Source organism: Osmerus mordax, chromosome 19 (assembly GCF_038355195.1).
Source record: "Osmerus mordax isolate fOsmMor3 chromosome 19, fOsmMor3.pri, whole genome shotgun sequence".
Taxonomy (NCBI): Eukaryota; Metazoa; Chordata; class Actinopteri; order Osmeriformes; family Osmeridae; genus Osmerus; species Osmerus mordax.
The window spans coordinates 10,697,856-10,718,813 of NC_090068.1; the positions used below are offsets into that span (position 1 = coordinate 10,697,856).

At 48.0% G+C, this 20,958-nt stretch overlaps 3 protein-coding genes across 10 annotated transcripts; all 3 read right to left on the reverse strand.

Annotated features, from left to right (window-relative positions):
* Nucleotides 1-23: 23 nt before the first annotated feature.
* Nucleotides 24-6,190, reverse strand: LOC136962982 (very long-chain specific acyl-CoA dehydrogenase, mitochondrial-like). The gene is made up of 20 exons (XM_067256932.1): nucleotides 5,925-6,190; nucleotides 5,782-5,848; nucleotides 4,950-5,018; nucleotides 4,585-4,657; nucleotides 4,397-4,461; nucleotides 4,069-4,203; nucleotides 3,795-3,939; nucleotides 3,471-3,600; nucleotides 3,187-3,312; nucleotides 2,717-2,915; nucleotides 2,376-2,480; nucleotides 2,144-2,230; nucleotides 1,993-2,055; nucleotides 1,784-1,885; nucleotides 1,599-1,696; nucleotides 1,355-1,427; nucleotides 1,189-1,261; nucleotides 968-1,040; nucleotides 702-777; nucleotides 24-609 (listed from the first exon to the last, which is right to left on the reverse strand). The coding sequence occupies exons 1-20, from the start codon at nucleotides 5,990-5,992 to the stop codon at nucleotides 472-474; spliced, it is 1,965 nt and encodes a 654-aa protein (XP_067113033.1). The 5' UTR covers nucleotides 5,993-6,190; the 3' UTR covers nucleotides 24-471.
* A 411-nt stretch (nucleotides 6,191-6,601) lies between these two features.
* LOC136963293 (segment polarity protein dishevelled homolog DVL-2-like) lies at nucleotides 6,602-15,455 on the reverse strand. Of its 5 annotated transcripts, XM_067257379.1 has the most exons (17): nucleotides 15,100-15,455; nucleotides 13,113-13,182; nucleotides 12,794-12,951; nucleotides 12,363-12,472; nucleotides 12,116-12,242; nucleotides 11,883-11,973; nucleotides 11,636-11,705; nucleotides 11,280-11,419; nucleotides 10,955-11,031; nucleotides 10,644-10,711; nucleotides 10,325-10,459; nucleotides 10,088-10,219; nucleotides 9,765-9,941; nucleotides 9,447-9,665; nucleotides 8,532-9,195; nucleotides 8,305-8,356; nucleotides 6,602-8,230 (listed from the first exon to the last, which is right to left on the reverse strand). In XM_067257379.1, exons 1-15 carry the CDS (start codon nucleotides 15,258-15,260, stop codon nucleotides 8,684-8,686), a joined length of 2,247 nt encoding a protein of 748 aa, XP_067113480.1. In that variant the 5' UTR covers nucleotides 15,261-15,455; the 3' UTR covers nucleotides 6,602-8,230; nucleotides 8,305-8,356; nucleotides 8,532-8,683. The 5 variants fall into 5 exon arrangements, with proteins under 5 accessions (XP_067113480.1, XP_067113483.1, XP_067113481.1 ...); XM_067257382.1 differs by lacking the exon at nucleotides 8,305-8,356 and having other exon boundaries at nucleotides 8,530-9,195; XM_067257380.1 differs by lacking the exon at nucleotides 8,305-8,356 and having other exon boundaries at nucleotides 8,405-9,195.
* A 737-nt stretch (nucleotides 15,456-16,192) lies between these two features.
* LOC136963032 (uncharacterized) lies at nucleotides 16,193-20,728 on the reverse strand. 4 transcript variants are annotated; one of them, XM_067257009.1, is made up of 16 exons: nucleotides 20,292-20,728; nucleotides 20,084-20,199; nucleotides 19,603-19,706; nucleotides 18,947-19,121; nucleotides 18,752-18,869; nucleotides 18,596-18,681; nucleotides 18,380-18,525; nucleotides 18,131-18,307; nucleotides 18,016-18,060; nucleotides 17,792-17,896; nucleotides 17,645-17,713; nucleotides 17,476-17,517; nucleotides 17,292-17,369; nucleotides 17,123-17,179; nucleotides 16,976-17,017; nucleotides 16,193-16,530 (listed from the first exon to the last, which is right to left on the reverse strand). In XM_067257009.1, the coding sequence occupies exons 1-16, from the start codon at nucleotides 20,721-20,723 to the stop codon at nucleotides 16,193-16,195; spliced, it is 2,130 nt and encodes a 709-aa protein (XP_067113110.1). In that variant the 5' UTR covers nucleotides 20,724-20,728. The 4 variants fall into 4 exon arrangements, with proteins under 4 accessions (XP_067113110.1, XP_067113112.1, XP_067113109.1 ...); XM_067257011.1 differs by having other exon boundaries at nucleotides 17,645-17,689; nucleotides 18,004-18,060; XM_067257008.1 differs by having other exon boundaries at nucleotides 18,004-18,060.
* Nucleotides 20,729-20,958: the final 230 nt, after the last annotated feature.

Consider the following 20,958-nt stretch of genomic DNA (forward strand, 5'->3'; position numbering starts at 1 on the left):
TCCGTTGAGAAAAAAAAAAAAAATGACGGTGAAAGTGATAATAAGAGCAGCACAAACAAGTCCTCTGAATATTAAGGGAAAAAAAGAACATGCATTTCAACAGTCTAGACACCAGTAGATGCAACAAGGTAATACCCTCACTGCTGTGTTCCTTACATCTCCTCCCGCCCTCCTGTACAAACCAACCCCAACCACAACATCTTGGTCATTGAGACGCACCGACATGCACATACCATCCTATAACTCCAAACCAAACAATATGCTGGACATTATTCATATCATAACAGGTTAGTCATCTAAAAAGAGCATAAATAACGGTTTTTACACAAGTCATTGTTCGTGAGGTGACTGGATTCGTTATGGCCTTGGAGCTCTGACGGAGGACTGGGACTCTCCATAGAGCTGTCTGCAGAGGGGAGCGCTCTCCCTCTCTCCGTGTAGAGGCTTTCTGAGGGGAGGCAGCGGGGGGGTTTAGAAGCCCAGGGGGTGAGGAGACACCACTCCTCCGTTCTCCACCACAGCCGAGGAGATGGCCTTCAGGTTCTTGAACACCTGCGAGGTGGAGCTGGACTTCAGGGCCTTGCAGTTGTCCATGATCCTGTCGTGGGCCTGCGGGTGGGCGAGAGGTCAAAAGGTGAGAGGTCAGACGCGGGGCCTGAGGACACGGCTGACGAAGGGGACAGAGGGAGAGGGAACCTCACCTCGACACACCAGGTGTCACACAACATCTTCTCATGCTGGGCCGTGGGGAGGCTGTTGCTCAGGGAACGCGACGCCCTGGGAGACAGAGACACAGTTTCAAACCTGGCCTGGGACTGGGGGTCACACGCTAGGGAGGGATACCACTTTGGGGAAGGGTAGCCCTTGGGTCTTACCCTAGGGCTGGGGTCACACCCTGACCTACCAGGATTTCTCTCCAGGAGCAGGGTTGTGCTCCACAGTGTGTGTGTGGTAACGTCAGTCTCACCTGGACAGAACCACCACCATGGCGTACAGGTCGATGGCACCGTCCGCCACCCTCTTCAGGACAAACTGCTCATCTGGAAGAGAGAGAGAAGAAGTCAGGACACCACACACACACAGTACTGCCTTCCTGTGAGGACTCAGGACAGGCTTGATCCAGAGTCTTCTCCCACCGTGAATAGTAACAGTATTATAGTGTAAACTAGGTAACCTCTCCAAGCTCACCTATGATCTTCTTGCCGTGTTTCAGCAACATGTCCTCCACTGTGACTCCAAACTGCTCTATGGCCTTCACAGCCTAGGGTGGGCAGTGCAAATATTGAGACATTGATACAAACACACTTGTGCATATCTCTACCCCCCACGCCCCTCTAGGTGGGAAGTTTCCTACCAGGTCTCCAGACTGGGCCAGCTCTGGGTGGACGGAGCCCCTCAGGGACAGACCGGTACTCAGACCTGCTCTCCTGAAAACAGGGGACAGGAAACATCATCAAACACAGCTCTCCGGGCTAGGGACAGACCACAGATGAGAGGAGGATGGTAGATTTCACCTCGTACGGATTTAGTTCATACACACACACACACACACACACACACACACACACACACACACACACACACACACACACACTGACCTCTTGGCCCTCTTGGAGACCTCTCCGGCCAGCAGCCCAGCGTTACCCAGCGGGTTCTTCAGAGCCTTCTGCAGCGTCTTCAGATGGTTCCCCGCATTCTACAACGAGTACGACCGTGTGGAATCATGTGTGTTGACAGTGGTTAAGGTTCAAATAAAACGAGATCAGAGAACAGAGTTGTGTACCTGGAAGCCATTGAGAGCCACGAACAGCCGGAGGATGTCGTTGGTTCCTTCAAAGATCCGGAAGATTCTCAGATCCCTCATGACCCTCTCCACCCCCGAGTCCTGAGAAGACACCAGACCATGTGAGCTCAGAAGCTCTATCAAGATGAAGGCGTGTGGAAATCAAAACACCTGCTCAGAGACTCAGAAGGTCAGCGGTGTAAACGTACCTTCATGAATCCCATTCCTCCCATGACCTGGATACACTCATCAGTCACGATCCACGCTGCCTCCTGGGGGAGAAGGAGACAGAAAAAACATTCAGTTGCGATCTTTTTCCCAGAATCGACTCCTGACAAGCGACAGATTCGTCACACTCACGGAGGCGAAGATCTTGCTGATGGCCGCTTCGATCTGGAACTCTGACGCTCCGCTGTCCATGTTCCCACTGATCATGTAGGCCATCGACTGAAACAGCAGGGGGCGACAGAGATCACACTCCGGAACATACCACAGAGGAACAGCGGGTGAAAACTGTCGCTGTGTGACAGGTAATATGGGTCATGTGACAGGTAATATGGGTCATGTGACAGGGGACCCAGTGTCGCTGTACCTCAGTGACGTAATGCATCATGGCCATGCGTGCCATCTTCTCCTGGATGGCTCCGTACGTGTGGATCTTGCTGCCAAACTGGGTCCTGTTAGCTGCATGGTCCACCTGCACACATACAGCAGATGGTAAACACAGACCGTTCCTTGAAGCCGACCATCCAAATAATGATAGAACTGTGCGTTTCTGATCCTCGATCCACTGCTTGAACGCAGTATTTGTGTGTTGCTTTTGATAAAAGCGTCTGCTACAAAATGTAGATGATCGGGCCTGGAGATGTGACACGCACACACACACGCACGCACGGGATCTGGGTTTGCCAAACACTCGCGTGGCGGACTCACAGCCTTGGCGATGACGCCCTTCATGGTGCCGGAGAGAGCCGCCGCCATGCCGAAGCGTCCGTTGTTCAGGATGTTCATGGCCACCTTGAAGCCTCCGCCCACCTCCCCCAGCACGCAGTCTATCGGCACCTTCACGTTCTCAAAGTACACCTCCGCCGTGTTGGACGCCTTGATGCCCATCTTCTTCTCTGGAGGCCCGCTGGGGGAAGACAGAGAACGTAACACACGTTTACATGTTGTTCGTGTAGAAGAGGCTTTTACACAAATATCTTTATTTTAAAAGTACAGCAAGGCAACTACAGCCTCTAAGATCTGCAGTCAAATCCTCTACTGCAGAGCTGTATCCATTTCATATGTGTTTCATCCCTTTTTCACGCCCAAGGACCCTTTACAGAGTAATAAAAAGAATAAAACGCAGTAATATTCACAAACGTGGCGGCGTGACATAACGTAGGTGATCTGTGACTCACTGTGTGACTCCTCCGAAGCTCCTCTCCACCACGAAGGCTGTGATCTTGTCCTTCATCAGCCCCGTCTTCTCATCCAACATGGGCGTCTTGGCGAACACGGTGAAGATCTCGGCCAAGCCTCCGTTGCTAACGGGATAGAGGAGCGTAGGACGATGAGCATACGGGGTCAGAGGTCAGAGTGTTGTGTTTGGATGCATGTGCCTGACCCCAGGCTGGGTGGAACTGGGTACCTGGTGAGTGCCCAGGGTCAGGGGTCAGTGGTGTGGTGTGTTTGATATGCGTACCTGATCCAGATCTTTCCTCCTGTGAGGTTGAAGAACTGTCCGCAGGGGGAGAGGGTGGCGACTGTCTTGATGGAGGCGGCATCTGAGCCACTGGCCGGCTCGGTCAGACAGAACGCAGCTATCGTCTCCCCTGTAGAGTAGAGTATTGTGGAATGGAATAGAATGTAATTGTCCAAACAGGATGGACATTTTTCTTTGGCATCAGCTTCTATTAAAAAGATCACATACTCATACAATTGAACTTTGGGGGGGGATTTTATCTGTGTCTCAGGAGAGGAGGATTAGCACTAGAAACAGATTAGCCTGGGTCTGGTCTCTCCTCACCTGTTGCGAGTTTGGGCAGGTACTTCTCCTTCTGGGCTGGGTTTCCAAACAGCAGAATGCCCTTGAAGCCAATGGACTGGTGGGCACCCAGGGTGATTCCCACGCCCAGGTCGTGCATGCCGACTATCTCCACCAGCCTAGCATACTGGAGGTCAAGAGACATTGGAGATACATTGGAGAAGTCAAGAAAGAGAGAGGATAGTCTTGCTTGGGGGGGAGGGGGCTCTATATACATAGTGCTCAGGGGTTAGGCCCACCTGAGCGTCCAGCTCACCTGTGTGTTGGAGAGCCCCAGGCCCCCCAGGTCAGCAGGTACCTGGAGGCCGAAGGCCCCCATTTCCTTCAGCCCCTCCATGGTGTGGTCCTCCACCTTCTCCAGAGCGTCGTTCTTCGCCGGGTCATTGACCTCCTAAAACACCAGAGGCATGAGTTCAGACTCAAACTATTGAATACATTGAATGTGCTTGTAATATAGAATACAAAAAGTACAGCATAAAATCTATTTCAGAGACACAAGACAAAAAGCGATAAACACGAGACATTTGCCTAAAATTGTATTCATTTAGCAGATGCTTTTATTAAAAGAGGGACCGCAAACTCACGTCAAAGAATTTGGAAACGGGGCCAACTAGCTCCTGGAGGAACTGAGTCTGCTCCTCGTTCATCACTGAAATACAAGAGACAGGTCCTCTAAACACAGCTCCAGAACGCCGGGCTTCCAGGATCAAATCACATTTTATTCGTATAGACGTTTAACGTATCGTATAATGTTCCCCACAAACACACTCACCAGAGGGGTAGGGGAACACCTGGGCCGTGGTTATCTGGCCCTTGAACATGTTCACAGCAAAGGACTTGGATTCCTACACCAGACAAACACAGCCTCAGTCATATCAAAGTGTTGCGGGTCAAAACCAGCAAAGAGAGGCACAGAGAGAGGGAGAGGGAGACAGACAGAGAGAGGGAGAAAGAGAGAGGGAGAGAGAGACACAGAGAGAGGGAGAAAGAGAGAGGGAGAGAGAGACAGAGAGGGGGAGAAAGAGAGAGACACAGAGAGGGAGAAAGAGAGAGGGAGAGAGGGAGACACATAGAGGGAAGAGAGAGGGAGAGACACAGAGAGATGATGTTTGAATGTTGTATTGACGTGGGTCTCACCACAGTCTGGGCCTTCTTCCTGTCCTTGGCTGCTGTGGCGCTGCTGGACACAGGCTTGTCCAGCACCACCTGCAGGACAACAGAAAATGTCATCATTAACGACACACAGACTTGGAGACTGGGTAAGGGTACACATAAGTGGAACGACAGAGAGGGTAATCAAGCCCAATAAAACATGCAAGAGGAAATGATGCTTGTCATCTGACATTTCTTGAATTATCAAGGCCTTCCCATTAATGTCAACAATCGCTGTGTTTGTCGTTTCAACATCTTATCATTCAGAACATAGAAAATCCGACTGTGTTGTAAATGACAGCGTTAAATTTGCAGTGCTGCAACAAAAATTGTAAATTAATTCAGCTGTTTATTTTTCCATGTTGAAGACGTTACAGCGCAGTGACCTCTACATGGCTGCGCATGATCCCGTCACTGAAATAGAACCCCAATGACACCTCTACCTATACCCTCTATTTGACGTCACGAGCTTTCACGATGAACTTTCCCCTACTTCCTGGGCGAATGCATTGCTTAGCTTTAATAACAGAGACCACTGTATGTATGTTACATTAGCTGACATAAAAAGATATTGTTATTTTGTATTGACATTATTTACCATTCTGCATATATGGCCTTGATTTGGAACTATAATTAAACTCAAATATTCATTTGATATGATCGGACATTCATGTCGCTCACGCTACTAGGATTCGAAATAAAAAATTGGCATTCTCGGTTAAAAGATTACAAAAACAATGAATTTTTGTTTTAAAGATATTGTTATGAAAAGCCTGTTATGTGAAGCAGTCTGACAGCTAGCAGCTACAGCGCATACCTCGGCGGTCTGAGTCGCATAGAGACGGGCATTTCGAGTCGCTGCTACGGCGATCTGCTTCTGAACCCTGCGAGGAGAACATTTTACATTAATCACCCATTGTTGTGTTTTATTCGAAGTGAGTTCAGTGGAGAATCACTTACCCGGGGAACGCAGGAGAAATACGAAGAGCTGCACTGCACAAAGCCGGACTGACTTTACCCAAAAGCATTATAAATGTCGCCGGTTTGACTGTCTGGAAGAAATTGTGAAGTTACAAAAGCCGTGTAGTTTTCCTGTTTATGGAATATGCTCACAGGCGTCCTTCTCTGCTTGCCTACAATAAGTAACTAACTCTGTTGTTAAATGTGGTGTGGCTCCAAGTTATATAGGTAGCAAAACTGCTCTTGTGTAAGCAGATTTTTTTCTTAAGAAAATGGCTATGCCATAGAAGTGTGTCTGATAGACAAGTCTGTGGTGTTCTTTTCTGAGGCGAAATCTCGTTACACACGTCATCTTCCTGTTGCGGCGCAGTCTGATCTAGTTCACGGATATCTATGCGTATGATGACGACACTGTGTGGGAAGGGCACTGTTGTAACTAAGCATTGTGGGAACTGGAGTTGTATTGCTATATTTTAAAACGGTATATAGATTTTACATTTACATTTCATTCATTTAGCAGACGTTTTTATCCAAAGTGACGTACAAATCTATTCTGCGATATTGTCCCATTTCTATTAACACATCGTTATAAAAAATCTACGAATAAAATGATAAAGCACACAATATGAACATTCACACAGGAAGTATTGAGGTAAAATGAGAGGGACAATTGCACATTCAATCTAGTAAAAATGTATTGTTAAAAAATTGACAACTATCAAGCAAACATGCATTATGGCACTACATTAATGTTTTACTTAATATGATTACAAAAAATACATACAAGAAAAAATATGATCACTCAGTGATATAAAAAAGTGAGATGGAGTGTGAAATCAGAGCTTAAAGCAATTTAAAATATATAACTGCTCTCTATTAGAAAACTTTATAGACACTTTCCAATCACTATTCCAAATACTGCTGTACCATCTCCCGTTCACCCAGTGATGTGCAACCATGACAACCTCAGCTCTCTGAGAAAAGGAGCCACATGAACATGAGTGCATGCTTGATACAAACCCAACACTTCCTTAAAAACCTCTCAAACCTTCCTACTGCTACTGAGCAGTATATCTGTATATATCACAAGAAAAAATGTGAAGTCACTCATAAAAAATAACACACACACACACATATATATATATGCTTTGTGATGACAAAATGGTTAAGTACCATTACAATAACATGTAGATATACACAACAGCAATCTGCCTGCTAAGTGCATGTGCTATGCTCCATTAATATCTCATTAATAATATAACACATATCTCCAGCTCAGATATTCATAAACATGACACACTGACATTGCAACCATGGAGCAATGGGACTCTGAATTTGGAACAAATCGAACATGATTGAGTTATTTTAAAGCTGCAATAGGTAACAAAAATATTAAATTCAAATGAGAAACTGTGCTCCCAATTCATGTCTGAAGTTCCATGCTTTCCTCCAGCCGGAGTTTGACTGTGGTTTCAAAAATGAAGCCAAGGAGCAAAACGTACATTCCACTCACACTGAGCGGCCTGTGTTGTTAAACAACTCTCAGACTGCCTCATTAGCTTTCACATCATGTTTAGAGGGGACAAAACGTGTATTTCTTCCTGAAAGAAATCTTACCTACTGTACCTTTAAATACTAAAGAAAAGGATTATTTACCCTTTTCCCTGTCAGAGCAGTCAGGTGTGATGACATAATTATTTTGTTGCAGTTGGAGAAAAAAAAGATACTTTTGATACATTCAGATAAAAAATGTAATCTCGTTCACATCTTCAGGTGGTTAGTGCTGTCGTTAGCCGTTCACCTCCTCACGTCCTTTAAACTCTCATCGTCTTCCCTGAGGACCACAGTGGTGCTGTCGTAGGAACGTCTAGACATCCATTCACATGTTCACTGTACCAAGTTCCAACGGTTACACACCTCATAGTCGTCTCTGTTAAACTACAGATGTACCGTGTCCAGTGGTACGTCGTTTGACAAATAAAAAACTATGACATTAAACAAAACCTTCAAATCTGTGTTGATTCCTTCCATTCAAATGATTTTGGGGATAATGGTGAAATCACACACACAATATCAAACCACCAACAATAATGCTAATAGTCATATATTCGGGTTAAAAGTAACGTTACATCATCAATTCCAGCTTGTCTCACAAGACATAGGGGATTGTCCAGAGGAAGACCAAGTCCTCCTGCCAGGAGATGTTTAAACCAGGTGAAGGTGAGGACAGGTGTGGCTTAAAGTTCCGTGATACCCTTGGATCCTGTTGGCCCGTGCTGCGGTCCATCTCCACCCTCCACACACACCTCCTGACTCCGCCTCCACACACGCCTCCTAACTCCACCCTCCACACACACCTCCTAACTCCGCCTCCACACACGCCTCCTAACTCCGCCTCCACACAGGCCTCCTCACTCCGATTCCACACACGCCTCCTGACTCCGCTTCCACACATGCCTCCTGACTCCGCTTCCACACACGCCTCCTCACTCCGCCTCCACACACGCCTCCTGACTCAGATTCCACACACACCTCCTGACTTCGCCTCCACACGCGCCTCCTAACTCCGCCTCCACACACGTCTACTGACTCCGCCTCCACACACACCTCCTAACTCCGCCTCCACACACGCCTCCTGACTCCGCCTCTACACACGCCTCCTGACTCCGCCTCCACACACGCCTCCTGACTCCGCCTCCACACACGCCTCCTGACTCCGCCTCCACACGCTCCGTCTGCACAGCCAAGCGCTCCGTCTCCTACATGACGTCCACAAAGAACTCGCTGGGGTTCCCCATGGCCAGGTGGAAGGACTGGCGGGAGGCCGTGAGCTCCGGGGGCACGGAGCCCAGCTCCCGAGTGGGGGGGGCCCCCGGAGGCCCCCCTGGCGTGGAGGCAGGGGACAGGCCTGGGAGAGAGGGCCCAGGGGGGAGCTGGGGGTGTGGGGGCCCGAGACCTGGCATGGCGTGATGATGCATGTGTGGGTGTTGGGGGACCATCATGACCATCATGGGGTTGTAGGAGAGGGGGAGGCCCTGGGGGAACTGGAGGTGGGGCGGTGGGGGCCGGGGAAGCGAGCGCTGACTGTGGAGGCTGTGCTCGCTGGGCGGGGCCGAGCTGTGCTCCCTCCTCCTGCTGCTCCGTGTGGAATACTCGGATTCGCTGCCGCTGCCGGAGCGAGAGTCAGCCCCGCCCCCAGCCCCGCCCACCGGGGACTTGCCCTTCCGACGCCGCTCGCCCTCGCTCCGGGTAGAGCCACTGCTCCGGCTCCCTGCACACAGGACACCAGGGTTAACACACACACACCAGGTCCCAGCCTCACACACACACACCAAGTCTAAGCCTCACACACACACACACCAAGTCTCAGCCTCACACTCACACACCAAGTCTCAGCCTCACACACACACACACACACCAAGTCTCAGCCTCTCTCACACACACACACACACACTCCAAGTCCCAGCCTCACACACACACACACCTGAGAGAAACTAGCCAAACAAACACACGCAATCTCACCTTCACTGTGTTGGCTGCCCGTGCTCCCAGGGGTGTAGCTGTAGCTGGTCAGCTCGTGGTAAGGGGGGGGCTGGCTGGCATAGGCATTGGTGTACTGGTAGGGGAAGGTGTGCATCAGCGGCCAGGGAGAGGCCCCTGAGATGGGCAGGGGAGCCAGCGTGTCCTGGTCTGAAGCTCCACTGGAGCCGTCGTTGTCGTTCATTGACAAGTTAGCCATATCTGGGGAGGAGAGACGCAACAGAACAACGGTCAGTCTTTCAGCCAGGACGGGAACGTGAGTTCGCAGAATCTTCTGAGAACAGGAGAGGGCGCCCTCACAGTTCTCGCAGTCGCTGAAGTCTCCGAAGATGTAGTAGCACTGCTCTGAGAAGGTGATCTTGTTGACGGTGTGGCGGATGAAGCCGGCCTTCAGCAAGTTGCTGGCGTATTTACGCGCCTCGCGGCGATCCTGGAAACCCTCGATGTGCTGGTAGAGCCACTCCACCACGTCTGAGCCTGTCAGTCACACACACACAGAGGGATGAAAGTGGTTCTATCCCCAGCTAGCAAGTATCTCTTACAACCTCATCTTCCTAACCTCCCCTCTCATGGATGTGTGTGTGTAACAGTGGTTAGGGCTTTGTGTACGACCGTCTCCTCACCCAGGAAGGCGTTGGGGATGGTGATCTTCAGCCACATCCTGTCCCTCACCTCCAGGCCAGACTCTGGGGAGGCCATGGCCTTGGCCACAGACGCCATGTCAGAGTGGAGAGACAGGTTGAAGTCGTCAAACCCTTGGGGACGAGATCAAACAAGCAGGATAAGCCTCCTCCGATCCCATACACGTCGCTTTGGATAAAAGTCGGCTGAATGAATACAAACATATTCAGCAGCCTCACGTTCGGTTTCGGTGACGGAGGAGTTGGAGGTGATGGTGCTGAGCGAGGAGCTGCCAGGGTAGGGGGCGTAGGTCCCCGCCATCCCCACCGAGTGACTCACCCACACGCCAGGGTCTATGGGCCGGATGGGCTCGTCTAGCAGGGCCACACAGGAACACAGTCAGGAGCTTCACATCGACTTGTGTGTGTGTGTGTGTGTGTATGATGTGCAAATGGGTCTAGTATACGTTTTTCTGTGCATGTGTATGTGTTATATGCATGTATTATGTGTTGTATGTGTTTGTGAGGGCGAATCAGGCAGGGCTTCCAGGCTACGTACTGCGAGGCAGGGTGAAGTAGCCCTGAGGAGTGGGGTCCCAACACTTGGCCACTGTCAGGATGATGGGTCTGGAGGACACAGTCAGTACACTCTTCATTTATAGTATCTATATTGTTCATAGGATTGTTATAGGCTCATGAATTATTCCTAGGATTAGGAATGATTTATTTATTAGGCGTTTAGATATAGTTGACATAGTTAGACTGCTCAGAAACTGTCAAGACCTGTACCTGGCAGGTCAACTCGAAACTACAAATGGCAATGACAATTGTACTGTGACGCTACTTAGATAATGAGTTAGTCTCTCTCACCCGGGCTTGTGTACGATGTCTCTCAGCACACGCACCGCATCATCGTTACTCATGTTCTCAAAGTTGATGTCGTTCACCTGGAGGGGTACAGAGTGAAGTGTGAGGAGAGCTGTGGGGAGTAACCTCCCCCACACCTTATACATTTACATTACATTTAGTCATTTAGCAGACGCTCTTATCCAGAGCGACTTACGGTAAGTACAGGGACATTCCCCCGAGGCAAGTAGAAAATCGAACCGGCAACCTTCTGATTGGTAGCCCGATTCCCTAACCGCTCAGCCATCTGACCCCCCAGACACCTCACACACACACCTCACACACACACCTGCAGCAGCATGTCTCCTGGTTCGATGCGCCCATCGGCCGCCACGGCGCCCCCCTTCATGATGGAGCCGATGTAGATGCCCCCGTCCCCTCTCTCGTTGCTCTGCCCCACGATGCTGATGCCCAGGAAGTTGTACTTCTCTGACAACGGTAAAACAGGAAGTGCATCACACACAGTATACAGTTATTATTGTGTGTATAGTTATTATAATGGGTGGATACTGGATTAGACATATAGATAGATAGATTTCCTTCTGGGAAGTTGTGGCATTACAGCAGAGTATCAATTGTGTTCAACGCAAATGACACAAAGGGGGCTATGGAGGCCAGGGGGTGCGTGAGGGATGAGGGACTCACCCATGTTGAGAGTGACTGTGATGATGTTGAGTGACATAGTGGAGTCTGTCACACTGCTGAAGGACGAGGCCTGAAACAAGACAACACGACCCTCAGTACCATCATAACCACAGCTGCTGCATGGTCACCACAACTACTGACAGACGCAGCCAGGGCCAAAATCCAATCTCAGAACCGCACTTTGACTCCCCACACCCAGACCCCCCAGACCCCGAGCCCAGACTGTGCATGTGGAGGGAGGGCATACCCTCTCCAGCCTGGTGGGCCTCTGCTTCCTCCTCCTGCGGTGCCTCTTCATCAGCCGAGAGGCCGTGCTCTGCTCCGTGGTGCTGCTGAACCTTCACACAACCAGCAGGGGGGAGCAGAGGTCAATTACAGTTGACCCTTAGATTCATTTGGCTTTTATCCATAGAGATATACAAATAGTGATCACTTCGCTATACCCTCCTCCCTGTCCCCTACCTTGCCCCTCCCTCTCACCTGCTCATGGTATCGTCGTCAGAGTCACAGAAGCTGGTTGTGTCCAGCTCGCTGCTCATGACGGTGGACGAGCTCTCGTACCCGGCCAGGTGGCGCTCCAGACGACTCTGGCCGTTCATCCGGGGGCCTGTGGCATCGGCATGGACACACACACACACACAGGGACACACGCACCACGGTCATGAAGGGGCTGTGACCCCTGACCCCTGGTTCTGATCCCTGGCGTGTGAGGAGGAGTGCGTCTCACCATGTTGCTCTGTGCTCTCCCTGCGCCTGGGCCTCTCCCTCCTGAAGGACAGAACGGACTCTGTGTCCGTACGCTCGTCCAGCTGCTCCACACTGCCGGCCACGTTAGGGCTGACAGACAGACAGACAGACAGACAGACAGACAGACAGACAGACAGAGACAGACACAGACAGACACAGACAGACACAGACAGACAGACAGAGACAGAGACAGACAGAAAGACAGACAGACAGAGACAGACAGACAGAGACAGACAGAGACAGACAGACAAACTTGATTCATCACCTAGGCAAAATACGTCCCTAAATAGCATTAAACCTTACGTTCAACATCATCCGCCTAAGCTCAAACATCAGACACAACCTGGTGCCATTGTTTCTGAGTCAAAGGTGCGTCTCTGAAAGTAGTGTCTGTGTGAAGCTCCAACGTACTGGAATGAGGGCGGTCTGGAGTCTCCGATGCCCCCTGTCCTCTCTGCTGGGGCGGGAGGCAGAGGGGGAGGCAGGGGGGGAGGCGGGGGGGAGGGGGAGGGCCGGACTTCCACCAGTGCCGGAGGGGGCTCCCCCAGCGGGCTGTCTGAGGACACCAGCTGGAGATGGATGGAGGAAGAGGAGGAGTGGAGGAGGAGTGGAGGAGGATACGAAGATGGAAACAAAAGGTGAGCGATTGTGTTGACAGAAGATAGATAATGTGTCACCATAACAGATGTAACACAACATAACAGACAGGTAAGAAAGCAGAACATCTTACCCATGACACAACTCTCCCGTTGAAGCATGGTAGTTTTGCAGCATCATCAGAAATCTCCTCCTTCACCACCCTGACGGGGGGAGGCAGGGAGAGCGGGAGAGAATTAGGACCTGTCCTGTACACACTCACCCTTCCTGTCTCTTCAACTTTCGCACACACAGAGCACACTTACACACACTCATTTTAACCCTTGTGCTGCCTTCGGGTCACATGACCCAAAGGTTCACAACGAACCATCGTTGTGTTTACCCAATTTTACCCAATACAAAAACAAATAAAAAACATTTTCTTTTAACCTTTGCAATGTGGGGGGTCTGAGACAGCCCGAAGGTTAAAAGAAAATGCTTCACTTTGTTTTTGTATGCGGTAAAGTTGTCGCAATACGACGGTGGGTCACAATGACTGATGGGTCAGAATGACCCGAAGATAACACAAGGGTTTAACTGTCCTCATCCACACACACACATACACATCAAGGCCTACAGACCCTGGTTACCCCTGCTGCCTCCCCTTGGTGGTCTGATAAACCAGTTTTATCACACAACGACATCTCTATCTTAACATCACGTTCCTCTTTGTGGTTGTGGATGCATGTTGTTGGTTGAGTTTTATCCGTCCATCACCTGTGTGTGGGAATACCAGAGAGCCTGTCCCTGCCTGTGAGCCCAGAGATAAGGCTTCGTTCTGGGGCAGGAGACCGTCTAGGCATGAGACTCAGGTCTCAACAAACACCAACAAGACTGCCTGGTTTATAACCGCAGCCAACAGGACCGCCCCCTCTACGGACCCAATGAATGAACGCCTCCGCTACATTATATTACATGATTATATTGTGTGTTACTGTGTAATCTAACAAAATACAAGAATGTACACAGCTGGAGGTCTGGGGTAGAGGCCATGCTGTGAGAGTTCAAACTGCTGCCCTCTATACCCTCAGCTACATTCCCCTACACATGTACACTAATGACTGTCAGCACCCTGGGAGTTAAGAGTACAGTGGCTTCTACTGTGACCTGGATAATGGGCATTTGGAGGGGGGCACAGCCAAAGAGGCCAAACTTAAACTAATAGAGTAACAGAATTAGTCGGACAAAAATGTAAAAGGTTGCAGCCTCATGGAGTGGAGTCAGTGTCCAAACATCCAGATCTCCAACGTAGGCCTTTGGTTTCCTACACTGTATGACTGAGTGAGGAAGTCTGAATCTGTGAATCCAAACCAGGAACAGATCCAAGAGTTGAAGTCCTACAGACACATTACAGTTTACAGTTGAGCGTAGGAGGAGTGATTCTGGAGAGGAAGCACAGCAGCTGGGAAGGGGGTCTGGCACCGAGCCCAAATATGAAAAGTGGGCTATAAGACCCCCAGCCCGACAGTGCTCATCATCATTTCTGGTTATGTTCAAATCGTTTTTTTCTTTCTTTAGGCCTGATGCATTCTCTTAACTCCTCGGGCACTGCCAGAAATGGCTACAAATGTAAACAATTACGGATCCAAGTAAATTTACAAGTTTACAGTCAAATCATAAGTTTCATAGACTAACTGATGAATGTAAAAGATCATATTCAAATTGTTTTCATATTGTTTTGTTTTTTTACTTTGTAGGATAGGTGTAAAAAAAAAAAAACTTGTGTTGACGGCTGTCCTATCCATTAGTCCGTTTGCTACGGCTTCCTTCGATGTGATAGATCTATTCCCAGCATTAGGTTTTAGCGGACTTGACATCACTGGAATTTCTGCTTGGTCCTCAACCTTTTCGGGTGATGCTGGATATAAACTGGAAAACGTACCTACCCTTTTTGTGAGCGTTGACATGAGTATGAAACACATCAACACCGTTCGGAAAAACGTAATCCACCCAGTTTTGACTGGAAATGTGTTTAAATCATACCTCGTGACAATACGGTTATAGTTTGGTACGCTACATCAATAAGACCTTTTAGAGCAAATCACGGAGAAGCGTTGGTCTCCCACAGCATCACAACTTACCCGAAATCCTGATCCATAGATTTAAAGAAGAACTTGTAGTTTGGCTTGTTCAAAACCTGTTTAAAATCCTGTAGCGTTATCTGTTCTGATGGTATAGGTATCTTCACCAAATACGGCGTCTCCTCCTCGTCTATGTGGTATATTATTTTTGTTTCCGCCATTTCACCAGTCCTTTCTGTCCCTCTAACTATCCAGCTGGATAAGAACAGGACGGAGTGGACGATACGAAACCGCTGCAAATATAAGTTACGAAGCTAACTACACCCCCAAACCTGCCACCATTGAAAATATGTAGCTTTGTTATGGTTCCCCAGTTTTAATTCTGGCTTCGCTCTGTCTTTGTTAGGTCTGTGAAATCCCCAGGTACGCAGAAGTTCTCCGAAACTTTTCGGCCCCAAGTTGTAAGCGCTGTCGGGAGGAGGGGGCATATACCGCTGCTCCTGCTAATAGCCAACGCGGCGTGTGACGTACCTTCTCACGCCGCTGCACTGTATCCCCTTCCCAGTTTAGAACATCCGATTGAAATTCCAAAGATACCTTGGTACCCATGACCGGCATTTCACAAGGCACAATACTCACATTAGAGTTCTCGTGTAGGCTACCTTTATTGTAATTTTGTCAACCCCTTCTGGATATAAGAGCCTACTTTCCGGTCAAAATCTACACGTCCAACAGGGTCCATCTTTGAAGAATTTACATTCTTTAGGTCAGTGATATTTTATGGATATCCGAAATAATCGGTGTTCCAGCAGAGACAGTGGAAGATAAAAATGCAGATCAAGTTGACTACACGCGCATGCTGCAGCTGTCATGCGGCAGGCATGGCACCAACTTGAAAATGTTCCACACTGGCCCAATAAAAGTATGCATTATTAAATCAGAATCCAGGTGCAGCCATAGCCCAATAGCGTGTTCCAAACTGAAAAACACCTTTGTTAATGTGTTTAACCAGAATTCTGTTATCAGCAAAACGGACCCCTGTGGTTCTCTAGGCTTTCACTACTGCATAACATTCTCATCCCAAAACTCTGAAATTACAACCAAAAATTTGTCATGGACTGTAATTAATGAATTATTCAGCAGAAGGGAAGGTTTAAAGCATATTTATTGTGTTTTCTTCTATGGTAATGTCAGCATCTGTACCCTCTGTGCGCCTCACAGTGGCTGTCTCGGTGTGATTACCCTCCTCTTTGGAGGTGAAGAGGCTCAAATCACTGGGTGTTTCGTCCCCATGGAGACGGCCCTGGTCCCCAGGTATTGCAGCTGGGGTCTCAAACCCCTGGATTGGGGCAGGGACGTCATCCCCATTGGCAACGGCTGGGTTACCGTCTTCATGCGATGAGTTGACAGGTGTGGCCTCGTCAAGGTCACCCAGCAGGAGGGGGATCCCAGGGGACACAGTCTCTTTGGTCAAGTCATCAGCACCAGATCCTGTTGGCAGATAAAAAAAAAAAAAAAATTGAGAATGTCACTACCATTTCTCATCCAAAAAGAGCACCCTCATCCCATAGTCTTCATTGTGAGTCAGGTGGCTGAGCGGTTAGGGAATCGGGCTATTAATCAGAAGGTTACCGGTTCGATTCCCTGCCTTGACAAATGACGTTGTGTCCTTGGGCAAGGCACTTCAACCTACTTGCCTCGGGGGAATGTCCCTGTACTTACTATAAGTCGCTATAAGTAAGACCTTGATCTGCTAAATGTAAATGTTCATTACCCAGTTCTAATCTGACAGTCTCATTCTCTGGACTGAAGTTATTGAGGCTGCTGGGTTCTGGTGTGGAGACAAAGCCTGAATATACATATACATACACATATTTTACAGATGGGGGGGGGGGGGGGGGGGATGCCACTGTGGGTTATTAAGGGACTAAATTACCTTGTCCTAATACTTCCGTCTCCTCCACCTCCGGACTGGATTCTGGTAAGGGGACCACCAAGATTGATAATCCACATACATGTTCCAAATGGGGGAATGTTTGTGTTTACCAATCCCCACCAATGAGTTCTCATGGGACTAAATTACCTTGTCCTGATCCTTCATTCTCTTCTGTACTGAAGTCCTCCAGGCTATCCAAGATACCTGAATATGAAGGTTGTAGGTTGATGATCTACATACATTTTCCAGATGGGGGAATGCCAGACATGGTGTTTACCAATCCCACAAGTGGGATTTCTTATAGGACTAAAATTACCTTGTCTTGAGCCTTCATTCTCTTCTGGACTAAAGTCCTCCATGCTTCTAGGTTCTGGTGTTGGGATCTCTAAGAGGCCTGAATAATTTAAAAGGTTGATGATCCACATTCATTTTCCAAATGTCAATGTGAATTTCAAGTGTTTACCAATCCCCACAAATGACTTCTCATGGGACCAAATTACCTTGTCTTGGTCCTTCATTCAAGTCATCCATGCTTCTAGGTTCTGGTGTTGGAATCACCAAGAAAACTGAGGGTTACTAAGCAACATTATCCAGATAGGGGAATGCCATATACTGCGTTTACCAATCCCACATTTTCCACAAGTTGGTTCTCATATTGGACCAAAGTACCTTGTTCTGATCCTTCTGAACTGAAATCCTTGAAGCGTCTGGGTTCTGGTGTTGGAAATGCCAAGAAGCCTGAATAAGGTTAATACATTTTCCAGAAGGGGAATGACAGTGGGTTTTCAAATCTCTTCCAAACAGACCCATACATACCACCTGTATCAGTCTTATCCAGAAACTTTCCATAACCCTGTTCTGAAGCCTTCTGACGCTTCTCATCCCTCATATGTTGCTCAGTGCTTATGGATTCTGGTGTGGCTACATGGGTTGACAGTACACATTTTCCATCAGTACAGAGAAATCCCATACATAGTCCCATCAAATCATACCACTCTTTATAAGACAGTGTTCATCAGGGACTTCACCCTGTATTACACCTTTCATTGGGTCTTCTTCCTCTGGGGTGAAGGACAGAGGGGAGTCTGAAAAACAAGCTTAATGTGACAAAGGTCCATACAGAGATGCTAGTTTGGGTTCTGCTCACAACTGCACCTTCATGCATGTTTCCTCTCTGTGAATTTCCATTGTCAACCCTGCTCTTCCATTTGCTGCTTGACAATAGCCGTCTCCTTGGTTCAGAATGACCAGACACTCTCGAAGTTAAAGGTAGACTTTTTGGGTTGCCCGGAAAAACCAGCAGTGGGGCCAAAGCAGTTTCTTCTTCCCATCCTAAGATAAGTACATGGTTTAAATAAATACTGGTCGGTTCATAATCAACGCCATCGAGTCTAGCCAATATACCTTTATGGAGCTTTAAACTTTTATGAAAGCCTGTGTTGTAAGGCTTGCTGACTTGAGTCTTTAGAGCACCGGGATTTGGACTGTCAGCGCCATTGTATCTCTGACACCGACTACACAACAAGTCAGGCCCGTCGGACGACCTCCATCTGGAACTCATAACATACAATTACGGGCCACTCATGCTTAAAATCACAACTACAAAGATGAGTCGCCTACCTTTCATTGATGAAGGAACATGCCTTGAGTTGGGTGTCTGCAGAATCTGAGACAGGAACAGCAGCGAGGAGACAACTGATGAAGATCTGTAAGAAAGGAGCTGGATGAGCGACAAGAACAACTAGTCTCCACGGTCCACGGAAAGTAGGCCCTCACCTCTCCACCCTCCTGCTTGTGAAACCTAAAGGCATCGATGGAGAACTGGAGTTTGTCGTCGCTCGTCCTCGGCATGAACTGAGAGCGTGAACCCGTCAGCTGGGAATCAACCAAGCACCTGCAGGGAATCAATGTGAGAGAACATCCAGACTAAGTGGACCCACACCTACACCTAATAATTTATGAACTAATTACCCATTCTGAATGAACTCGTATCTAGGTAGAGAGCTTGGGTCAGGGCCCAGGGTGGCCACACAGCTGTTTATGAAGACCCTCATCCTTGTGTGATGTGCGACCAAGACTGATGCTTCTATGTTTATCATGCCGCCTAGGAAATACACTCTGGTTCCACGCTTGTGCAGCCAATCACCTGAAGAGAACAGGAGCAACCAGAATCATTTGAAATTGTTACTGTGCCTAGACGTTCAGATGTTAGTTTACATCAGCAGCATTGATTTGACGTTGGCCTTTCTGTTTAAGTTTTTACTTTACCCTTCATGGAAACCTTTTACACTAAGTGTTATCTAGCAGTTGTAAAGATGCAGCCACCACAAATGGTAACTAGTAACAAAATATGTGTGCCTAGTATGTCTGGTTGATAAATTATTATGTCTAAACAACTGACTGGTTTACAGTTTAGTATTGATTGGCTAGTATTTTAGTATTGACACATTAGTGGGTGTATTCACTACTGCATGTAGTTTCCACTCACCTTTCTCATAGATGCAAGTGACATTCTCAGAAATCACTGATACTGTTAGAATTGCACACTTCTTATACTACTTCATACTGCTAAATAAATTAATTGAAATGATATTCAGTATGCCAGGTTGCCTTACTAAGTCACTTACTGGTCATGATTTTCAGGTCAAACACCAAGATTTCTTCAGCAAATACTGATGAAGAGTAGGGTATCCATGTGGGCTGAAGAGCATCAGTAGACACACTGAACTTCCTAAAACATACCCGAGTGTGGTAAGCAAAACACTGCCATCATAGACATGGTTCAGAAGTACATTTACATTTAGCAGACGCTCTATCCAGAGAGACTTACAGTAAGTACAGGGACATTCCCCCCGAAGCAAGTAGGGTGAAGTGCCTTGCCCAAGGACACAACATAATTTGGCATGTCCGGGAATCGACAACCTTCAGATTACTAGCCCGACTCCCTCACCACTCAGCCATCTGACTCTCTACATGTAAATGTAGTACAACATTTGACTAGAGATCAAGAGGTAAACCCCCCCCCCCCCCCCCGTCCTTCACTTTGGATAAAAACGTCTGCTAAGCAAATGCATGTTATTTCTTAAGTTAATGTCAATGCTAATCAACCTTCCAAAATGACATTCAACAGGAATGGTGGCCTGCTCCATCCTGACAACTCCATCCGCAGCCCTACGTGGTGAGTATATGAGGACGTTTGTGTAGACGAGGAAGTTTTCGTTCAGCTGTGGACTCACAAAACAGTGTTTGATAAGGACATTAAAAAGTGTTCCATAATGACATTTGAAGTGTTCTTTAGATAGATGTTTGACTCTACCGATCTCTTTGCTCCACAGTCCTGGAGTCCAGCAACCAAGGTGAACTCATTTGCTGAAGACTGAACAGCTCTGCATCCTTGTTCTTCTTCTTCAACTCCAAGGTGCAACTCATTCCCCTCGATCAGAAATCCATTTTCAAAAAGGTTAGAGTTCACAACAATCTCTATGTGGTCTGGGTAACATTGCACATTGACTGGTTTTGCCCGTTTTTGTTTAACATTTGACAGGCTTTGCTGTTCCTGTTGCATTTGTTCAAAATGCTGGGCCAGACTTGGAGACACTCTTGTTTGTACCCGTTCTGTAAAATACCTGTGTCTCGTTTCATGTCTAGCAGGATATGCAAAGGCAGGACAATTAAAGTGCAGTCCTGACAAAAGGAACAAAAACTGAAGGTTCAACAAAAACCGGACACAGTTTTCCATGATCGTCATCGGAAGGTTAAATGACCTTAAAATTGTCACCGGTCCCTGACTAACACACAGCAAAACTAATCCCGTATTGTCTTCAGTAAATTAATTTTTCCCTAAACCAATTTAAACCATTTCAAGGATCACACACCTGAACAGGGTTAGCCTTAATTGGCAGGCCAGAGACGTGAATTAGAGACTACCTCCATTGATCTCTAGAGGCAGGGCTAGACTGGGACAAAAAATGGCCCTGTCATTT